Consider the following 8,982-nt stretch of genomic DNA (forward strand, 5'->3'; position numbering starts at 1 on the left):
CGATGTAGCAGTGTGAGGGTTCATTTTCTTTGTGTGATGGGTATGGTTGCCGGGTTGATTTGTATTGGTTTTCGTTGATTAACTGGGCAATTCTCTTATACTTATTTAATCGATGAGCTAGTCTTTTGCCAACATTTTGATTTTTTTTTTGTGACAATCCATTCTACGGGAACAGGAGGTCTCAAGTTTTTTTTTTTTTGGACAAAGAGGTAGGGCGTCAGGCGCCTTTCATTAATCTGAAGAACAAGTTACATCCATGATATTACAATTGCTGATGCTTAGATTGCCTAGCTTCAGAAGCATAGGGACAGTGTTCAACTAAATGAGACCTGCTATTACAAGTCATAACAGGGCTAATATTGCATTGTAACGAGTAAGCTTTACGTGCATTGTTATGAGCCCTGTCATTAAGCTTCCTAGGAATATGGTGAACAGCTATCTGAGTGCGGCTAGTGGTGGCAAAGAAATTTGCCAACTGATTTCTTATCTGCCAATGACCAGGGATTTTAAGAATATCCCTTGCTTGTGCGGCTTGGGCCAGAACCTGATTGTCCGTGAAGAACATGATGTTTCCTGTAGTGATTGCAATGACCACTTGTGCCGCCACCTGTAGCGCCATAGCTTCTGCCTGGAGGGGAGAAATAATAGGCTCCTCGGACACCAGAATGCTAATATTGACATGTTGTTGTTCCTTGGCGAATTGTATGGAAATTTCTATACCTGTGGTGTTTTCTCTTCCAGGTTTCCATGCCGCATCTGTGAAAACCCTGCAAACAGGAGGTCTCAAGTTGAGGCTACTCAAAACTTTCAGAGTTCAGACGATGATGATGATAGTACAGCATTACACCCGCCGTATCTCTGGGCCACTCACTCCTCGGCATGCTTCTTCTTTTTCTCCTTCTCCGAGTCTGAGACACACGGCAGTCCCTGATTTAATTATAAAAATCACAACTGTGCAATAACTAATAAGATCCACGAGAAAATCAAGACACAGGCTCGAATTACCCAACCTTTCTTGCTCTGTCTGACGAGCCAAAACCCTTCCACAAATCCTACAAGCCAAAACCACAGGTACATAGATAGACGTATCAGAGCCACTCACCTCGACTTCGCTGATCTTCCCCTCGTCCAGAACCTTGATCAACAGGACGAACTTCGCGGGTGTCTCGAACAGCACCAACATGAACCAGGCTGCCGAGACACCACCACGATGGCGATACGCGGCAGTCTGTCGATTACAAGGAGTTGAGCTCAGTGGATAAAACCAACCATACTTGATTCAGTATTATCAGTTTAATCAATAGACACAGGAAATATAGGACACCAGTTAACACACTGCAGCGCGAAGGAGATTATTTCTACTTAAAACAACAATACAGAGTTCAGCTTCAGAGGATAAAACAGAGCATTCACCACTAGTGTCCTTAACTGTAACAAGTAATGCAGCCCAAGAGAGAGCCCATGTCGACTTAGCCATCCTTACTGCTCCACTGAACCTTTTATTTTACCGCGTAGTAGATCATCAGCGCTACGTGTCATCTGCATTTTCAGTCTCATATGTCTGCAAACTAGCCACTTAACTGCCTTGGGTCTCTAGTTCTCTACAGTGATCTTAGTTTTCTTTTTGTTCGTGTTCTTTCCCTCATCAGATTCGCCATCAAAATCAAAACGCAGATCATTGGTCATCGCGGGAAGAGCAAGTTGACCACAAAGGAACAAGCATTTCTAGTTCTGACTCTACTTTGTTGGACAAGTTGAACATTTTGAACGTCTTCTGAAGTGACGCACAAAGGAATTGCGATTGGGTCTGCAGAAGGGTTAAGGCACATGCACTCTGCAGACATATGGCACGGTAATGTTAAACCATACAACATACTTCTCGATGAAAAGTTTACCCCAAAAGTCTCGTGCTTTCAGCTATCGCAGTCACGTAAAGTGGATGAATACTCCACCAAGGAAGTCGTTGGATGGGTGGTTTACATAGACCCAGTGTTCATGAAAACTGGCATGTTAACGCCAAAGAGTGATGTCTACAGCTTCGGAGTGGTTCTCCTGGAACTCATTACCAGGAAGACTGCCTATAACTGTAGCCTCGTCGTTGAGTACCGCAAATGTTATGAGATAGAAAAGAGTGGGAGAGCAATGTTCGACAAGAAGATTGCAGCAGAGGAAGACATGTACGTCCTTGAAGAGATAGGCAAGCTGGCAATTGAGTGCCTGAATGTAGATATAGAAGAGCGACCTGATATGACCGAGGTGACGGAACGGCTTGTGATGCTTAGGAGAGATAGAAGATCTGTGAAGGCACGCAAAAGCTAGCCAATTTGTGGGTCTCTAAATGATTTATATTTCTGTAATTTAGCCAGTGTGCTCTACTCTTGGTATGGTACTGTACATGCGAGTAAAATGGGCATTAATTATGTTTGTGCAATTCCAGAGTGGCCTTGTGAGCATTTCCACTGTCAAGTAGTGTTGTGAGGTTCCTTTTGGCTGGATGGTTGAATAATGATATATGGCATCGGTAGTACCTTGCTGCAGATAATGAGTATATGTGATCATGATATTATCATCCCGAACCTGAATGTTGAAACAATACCCTGTAAGGAATGTTGAAACAATACCCTGTAAGTTTCAGTAACGTATACATTTGTATTGAGCAAGCTCAGTCGATGAAGAATAATAATAGGGATGGAGTTTGTCAGCAGGGCTAATGTACCTGAGCCTGAGAAGAAAAGTTCCCTAGGCATGGCGAAAACCAGTGACAGCGTTTTTGGACATCATCATCGTATATGGCATTTCGTCGAACAGCTCAGGTGCAAAGGCCAGGACGGCCGTGCACGCCGCCTTCTCGGCGGCAACGCGGAGAAGGGAAGTCATGGGCGAAGCTGTAGTAGGGTACCCGCCAGCTCGCAGGAGGTTGGTGTCCACCTTCGGCGACGGCCGGCGGAGGTTGCGGGCAGCGGTGCCGACTCCGAAGTGCAAATTTGTGAAGTCTATTACTACTTGGCTTGGCCGGCTTGTGTGTACTGTAATCAGAAGAGCATGTGCTGTACTGAAGTGCTTCATAAAGCCTAGGAGAATGTCAGACAAGAACGCCGGGAGCTGTCAAATTGTGCACCGTGGTGAAATGATTCCGCCAGGGCGCTCGCTCTTCTTGGCAGCTGGTGCGTGGGCAGGTTCAGTTTCTGTTACACCCCACCGACGCAGCATTTGCTAGTAGTAGCAGGTCAGTTGCATGTTTGCATCATGGATTTGAGACAGAGAGGGAGGTTACCTACCTAAACCATGCAATGCTTTTTTCTTTTTCAATGGTTTAGGTCAACCTCTGGCTGATTGGTAGTGTTGATCTTAAAATATAGGGACACAAAATATAGGGTCAGCAAGGCCGGTGAAACAAAGAAACAAAACTAGAGCTGTTCCTATGGTCTGAGAATCCTCACTGGGATAATTAAAGATAGAGAAATGAACAATATAAACAAATATAGAAGACATTAAGCTATTGACCATAAGCCTCAGAAAGTCGCAGAAATATCGTCATCAGGTATCCGACGGTAATTCCAACATAAAGCTAATCATCATTGGCTTCAATTGCGGTACAGACCTTTATAATATACTCCCTCCGTCCCATAATATAAGAACGTTTTTGGCACTAGTATAGTGTTAAAAACGTTCTTATATTTTGAGACAGAGGGAGTAAAAGACTACTATTTCAAAACAATCGCATTACTAAGAAGATGTCGGAGGAAAACAAGGCGTATCATCAGAATATAAATGCCTTCTCATCCACACAAAGAACAGCCAAGAAAGATATAGATGCTCAGTGGTGGCAATGTTTTTGGTTCGATTCTGCCAGCAATGTCATGCATGCAACAACAAGAAACAACGTCTAGTTTAGTGTTGTGCAACAACAACAACAAATCTAGTCGAGTGTTGTCCTCATCCCTGTACAGTAAGTGTAGTGACTAGATATGGGATAAAATTGGCAATTAACAACAGATAAATATATTACTACTCGACAGAATGAACATACTAGCAGATGTCATAGATGAGAGCACAGCATTGGGCCTCTTAAAGTCACTGCACCACTTGCAAGTTTCGAATTGTAGGGTTCGTCGCTGCTAATCCTAATGTGGCATTCCATTCTACATGAACGGCAAGTCCCAAAACTTTCAGACGATGATAGTACAGCATTACACCACAAATTTCCGCCGTATCTCCGTGCCCCTCACTCGTCAGCGTGCTTCTTCTTCTTCTTCTTCTTTTCCTTCTTGGCAGATACGTCGGTCTCCATGGGGGTGTCCTCAGCGTCTGATTTCTTCTTCTTTTTCTTCTTCCCGCCGTCGGCGTCAGTTGCAGGGGTCTCCTCGGCCTCCTTGCTCTTCTTTTTCTTCTTCTCGCTGGCGTCGGTGACGTCTGCTGGAGTCTCCTCGATGTCCTTGGATTTCTTCTTCTTCTTCTTGGACCTCTCTTTCTCCTGCTCGCCGTCCTCTTCAGCTGCCTCTGCAGTAGGTTCTTCCTCTTGGTGCTTCCTCTTCTTTGAAGCAACTTCTGACTTCTTTGGCGTTTCTTCAGTGGTTTGTCCGAGCACTAGATCTGCTGCTGAGTTGTAAGTCTGACAATGACCAACAAAATAAGGTCAGGCAAATTTCAAACTCTAATTGTTCAACAACAGTATGTATAGATGATCATTACTGGGAAATACAAAAGCTGTTGGTTAAAGCAGGTGCTCTGTGACAGAATATGCAGAATTCCTCTTTTATGTTAGGTAACAAAAATATACAGTGCTCACTTGGACACTCTTAATTAACAGAAAGTTTGGTTTTTGCTATTACAGAACATATGTAATTGCTAGATCTGCCAGGATCTTGATCAATAACGAAGTCAGTGTAACATTCTGCTAATTATCTTTCAATTAAAAAATCATCTTCTAGTTGAATGAGAATTCTACTGTTTTTGACAAATGACAACATTTAACAACTGGACTACACTTTGAAACATAGAGCAAGCCAAAAGCAACTTACTTTAGCGGGAGTGATCAGAGCACCACCACCCTTCCGGTCCTTTTCATACGCTTCAATCTTGGGCTTTCCTTTCGTGGAACCAGCAGACCTCCCAAGTTCTTTACCCTCAAGAACCCGAAGCCGTGTTTCAAGCTGTTCAAAGATTCAAATATGAGAACAATATCTTATTGGTGTCAAAAAATTGCCTCTACACCACGGTAACAAGTACCTTGATCCTGCTTTCAAGACCCATGGAGTTATCATCACCGTCAGCAAGGGCGTCGTATCTTATGGCAAGTGCACTCTTAGCTGCAAGCGAACGAGAGATCTTTCCCTTGTGCTTCGGAGCCGCCTGTCCAATTAATGATGCATGATAGATGAGACCATACTTTGGTGTAGCATGCTTTGTCTTCAGAGCTCTGAATAAGGCCTGCAGAAAAAATAACCAGCTTAAGTCCCTGGGGCTAGAGCTCAAGTTCAGTTGCAGCAAAAAAAAAAAAAAGATAACTTCAACCACAAAAGCATGACAGTAGACAACTACCAGAACATCAGGTTCAACTAGTCAAAGAAAGAGTAAATTTAAAAATGCACAGAAGCACACTGTATGCAAGTCAACAAACCTTCTCTGCCCCCAGAATCTGAATCGTGCTGCCAGGCTGCTTTGCCAGATTCATCAAACTACCACCATGTGCAATAAGGCGAGCGCCAACAAGTTCACCAACAAGTGCAGTCAAGTTGGGAGCAATGGTATTCATCCTACTTTTTAGATAGTCATAGAGCTGGGCTCTGTACTCAGAAAGAGCCAGGACTTGATCACACAGTTCCCTGATGTTTGAGAGGTCAAGATCATTGACTTCTGTTCCCATGGAAATTACAGCTGCCTCCTTCAGCTCTGCTTCCACATCTTCTGGCAGTATCTAAAAGAAGCAGAAACTATTCACTTAATACCAAGTTTTAGGCACAGGGAGAACACAAATTTGGACATGCAGGCACAATTGACCTCAGAGAAGTCAAGGTTCACTGCATTAACACGATTGCCCATCATCTTCACAGCTTTCGCGTAATGGATATTATCTGCAACAATTTTCGTGAGCTCCGGAAAGTGCCAACCGTACCATTCGCGGACCCTCATAGCATAAGTGTTAAGCTCCTTGTCAAGATCATCCAACAAGCCAATGGCCTGAATGATCATAGTATCAACCTGCATAATAAATGAGCACAATCATGAATTAGTTTGGAACAGTAAAACTGAAGCACAACAATAGCCACAGTAAGCATCAGAATCCTAGGTGACCCTGCAGCAGTTGCTCACCTTTTCAGGGCTGAACTTCAGCTTATACCTAGACAAGCTGTGGGACAATCCTAGGCTCATTGGACCTAGATCATGTTCAGCTAGTCCAGACATAAGTTCGGTAAGCTGGTTCCTCAGCCCTCTCATCAGCTCCATGACAGCACTGTTGTGAAGGCAATCAATTTTCTGCCAAAATCAAAATATCATGGTGGTCAGTGATACACTAGTATTGATCAACTCATGTGAAAGGAACAGCTGAGTCTCCAAACTAACCAGCTTTTCTTTGATAGCATTCCCAAGTTTAGAATCAGCAACAGCCAATGTTTCACCATCACAGTGCTTCTGCAGGAACTTGCGCAGACCCTTGCTGGGCTTGCTATCAATTAGCAAAGTAGCCGCTGAAAGAGCATCGGAGGTGTTTTCAAACTTGTTGAAAGCCTTCAGCTCAACCACCTGATATAAAAACCCATTACAGCAAGTTAGTTATCATCAACGAACAGATAACATCCTTAATAAGAAGGAACAAAGAGAACCAACCCTACAGCCATAGGTAAGATCTCAGCGAACAGCAAGCCCCATGGCCACTCAACAGAAAGCATTCCAAATTATTATTGGATATGGACCCACAAACTAAGCCTCCCACAACAAGCTGCCTAATTGGCTAGATAAAAATCTTCCGACAGTGGATCCAACCAGGCAGTCAATATACTAAAAAATGTTTTTGTAACAATCCATGTGGAAAAAAATTAACTTGCAAGCATAAGTCCCTCGTTGAACCTGAACCGCTAACATTCAAAAACAGAAGACATGGCGGTGACCTCTGAACCGAGACAAGGTAGAAACTAGGTGTATGCAGGTCCCAGATTAACCATAAAAATCACAGCTTTACAGCAACTGACAACATCCACGAGAAAAATCAAGAACAGAGGTTCGAATCGTTTCACCTTTCTTGCTTTGTCCGACGAGGCGAAGTCCTGCCACAGATCCTAAACAGCAAAAAAAAAAACAGGAATCATTAGCCAACAGACCAAAAACGAACCACCTCAAACATACACCGGCGGAGAGAAGGGCGTAGCGGGAGCCAATACCTCGACTTTGCTGAGCTTCCCCTCGTCCAGCACCTTGAAGAGGGCGAACCCCGCGGGCGTCTCGAAGAGCACCAACATCTCCTCCGCACCTGCCGGCAAAAACACCAACCACAGCACGAACGCGTCAGCACACCAACCACGCCACCGGGACACCGCGAGAGCGGGGAGAAGGGAGGCCGCGGAGCCGCCGAGGCGGCGGCGCTAGGGATTCTTGTACCTTACCTGTGTATAGGAGGACGAGCGGCGGTGGAGGAGGCGCTGGCGGCGGCGGCGGCGGCGAGTGGAGGAGAGGAAAGGAGGCGCCGCGCGGGGTGGGGAGAAGAAGTAAGGCTGCCAGGGTTTTAGGGCTCATCTTAAACCAATCAGAGCCTTTTTTTTTCGGGAATCAGCCTTTGTAAAAAAAAATTGACGGGAAAGTTTACTTTATTTATCAAAGGATAGACACATCGTCTGCCCAGAAGGTTTACAATGAAATCAGGCGGGGCGTCAATCCAGCGGATGGATTATTAGCACGACCCCATCTTGCTAACTCATGAGCTACATTATTTGACTCTCTAAAAGAATGCTCAATAGTAAACCTCCCGAAGTCTTCGAGATAACTGCGACATTCATCAAATAACGGTGCTGCCACCATAGAATGGCCTCCATTGAAATTAAGAGCCTCCACCATCATGATATTATCCGATCTTACTACCACATTACGGCATCCTGTCTCCCTCGCTAGCTTCAGTCCTTCAAGCATAGCCGCAGCTTCTGTTGTCTCAACATCAGCTACATGTTCTAGTGTTGTTGTGGATGCTGACATGAAAATTCTACAGTGATCACGGATGACCGCTCCACAAGATCCTGCATAATCTCCTTCTATGAACGACGCATCGACATTCAGGACAGCCTGACCAGCCAAGAAGCCGGCCATGTATTCACTTTTGGTGTCGTTTTTGTTTGTGCTCCGCGGACATAGTTCAGTGCTAGGGTTACCACCGCCGGGGCCGTTCATTCTGGAGACGCAATATCATCACCTTGCACAAACTGTCTCCGTTGCCACCATATATACCAGCAGGCAGTGGCTATAAGCTCCGGTAACTCAAGCACTCCATTATATTGTCTCCTGAAAGAAGTGTCATAGAGAATGAACTCTATAGCTGCTGAGCGGCTCGATCCGTTTGACAGGTGAAGTTTATATCACCTGCGACTCCCAGGATTCTCCACACTTCTTGTGCTCTAGCACATTTAAACAACATATGCGCTAGGTCATCCGCTCCTTCTGTACAAAATGGACAACATGATAGATTTCCCACATGGCTGTTCACTAACACACTCCGGCATGGTATTATGTTGTGTAGGCATCTCCAGATATGAATTTTTACTTTCGCTGGCACCTTTAAGTTCCACAATTTCTTCCAAACTGGGTGCGGCTCCATAGATGATCGGACCAGGTTGTTGTCTAGTGTTATATAACACATCTCCCACTGTTTGTAGTAAGCCGAGCATACAGAGAAAACTCCACTTTTTGTTAGGTGCCACGCCACATAGTCTTCAGTCTCCACATGAAATAACGGGATTTGTAATATCCGTTCTGCGTCGATGTGCCAGAAGTTGTCCC

At 44.7% G+C, this 8,982-nt stretch overlaps 2 protein-coding genes and 1 non-coding gene across 14 annotated transcripts; all 3 read right to left on the reverse strand.

The window, feature by feature from the left end:
- Positions 1-257: 257 nt before the first annotated feature.
- LOC123040708 (uncharacterized) lies at positions 258-3,225 on the reverse strand. Of its 11 annotated transcripts, none has more exons than XR_006418237.1 (6): positions 2,717-3,225; positions 2,529-2,597; positions 1,011-1,228; positions 872-908; positions 721-767; positions 258-628 (listed from the first exon to the last, which is right to left on the reverse strand). XR_006418237.1 is itself a non-coding variant. In XM_044463480.1 (6 exons), exons 3-6 carry the CDS (start codon positions 1,181-1,183, stop codon positions 263-265), a joined length of 642 nt encoding a protein of 213 aa, XP_044319415.1. In that variant the 5' UTR covers positions 1,184-1,228; positions 2,529-2,597; positions 2,717-3,225; the 3' UTR covers positions 258-262. The 11 variants fall into 11 exon arrangements, 6 of the variants coding, with proteins under 6 accessions (XP_044319415.1, XP_044319416.1, XP_044319413.1 ...); XR_006418234.1 differs by having other exon boundaries at positions 846-927; XR_006418236.1 differs by having other exon boundaries at positions 838-927.
- Positions 3,226-3,504: 279 nt separating this feature from the next.
- LOC123047880 (small nucleolar RNA snoR77Y) lies at positions 3,505-3,585 on the reverse strand. Its single transcript, XR_006423192.1, has one exon. It is a non-coding gene; the product is annotated as a small nucleolar RNA snoR77Y (small nucleolar RNA).
- Positions 3,586-3,971: 386 nt separating this feature from the next.
- On the reverse strand, positions 3,972-7,807 carry LOC123043799 (probable nucleolar protein 5-2). 2 transcript variants are annotated; one of them, XM_044466379.1, is made up of 10 exons: positions 7,602-7,807; positions 7,380-7,468; positions 7,236-7,277; positions 6,565-6,744; positions 6,313-6,477; positions 6,001-6,201; positions 5,621-5,917; positions 5,230-5,430; positions 5,022-5,153; positions 3,972-4,612 (listed from the first exon to the last, which is right to left on the reverse strand). In XM_044466379.1, the coding sequence occupies exons 1-10, from the start codon at positions 7,729-7,731 to the stop codon at positions 4,226-4,228; spliced, it is 1,824 nt and encodes a 607-aa protein (XP_044322314.1). In that variant the 5' UTR covers positions 7,732-7,807; the 3' UTR covers positions 3,972-4,225. The 2 variants fall into 2 exon arrangements, with proteins under 2 accessions (XP_044322314.1, XP_044322315.1); XM_044466380.1 differs by having other exon boundaries at positions 7,597-7,645.
- Positions 7,808-8,982: the final 1,175 nt, after the last annotated feature.

The sequence above is a fragment of the Triticum aestivum genome, chromosome 2B (genome assembly GCF_018294505.1).
Source record: "Triticum aestivum cultivar Chinese Spring chromosome 2B, IWGSC CS RefSeq v2.1, whole genome shotgun sequence".
Taxonomy (NCBI): domain Eukaryota; kingdom Viridiplantae; phylum Streptophyta; class Magnoliopsida; order Poales; family Poaceae; genus Triticum; species Triticum aestivum.

What these genes read in the sequence shown, in the direction of transcription:
- LOC123040708 (XM_044463476.1), bottom strand. Translation starts at nt 1,183, where the DNA reads ATGTTGGTGCTGTTCGAGACACCCGCGAAGTTCGTCCTGTTGATCAAG. An exon ending in GGCCCAGAGATACGGCGGGT is followed by an intron (nt 768 to 845) that starts GTAATGCTGTAC and finishes TCCTGTTTGCAG; the next exon opens with GGTTTTCACAGATGCGGCAT.
- LOC123043799 (XM_044466379.1), bottom strand. Translation starts at nt 7,731, where the DNA reads ATGAGCCCTAAAACCCTGGCAGCCTTACTTCTTCTCCCCACCCCGCGC. An exon ending in TGAAGTTCAGCCCTGAAAAG is followed by an intron (nt 6,202 to 6,312) that starts GTGAGCAACTGC and finishes TTTATTATGCAG; the next exon opens with GTTGATACTATGATCATTCA. An exon ending in TGAACCTTGACTTCTCTGAG is followed by an intron (nt 5,918 to 6,000) that starts GTCAATTGTGCC and finishes TGCTTCTTTTAG; the next exon opens with ATACTGCCAGAAGATGTGGA.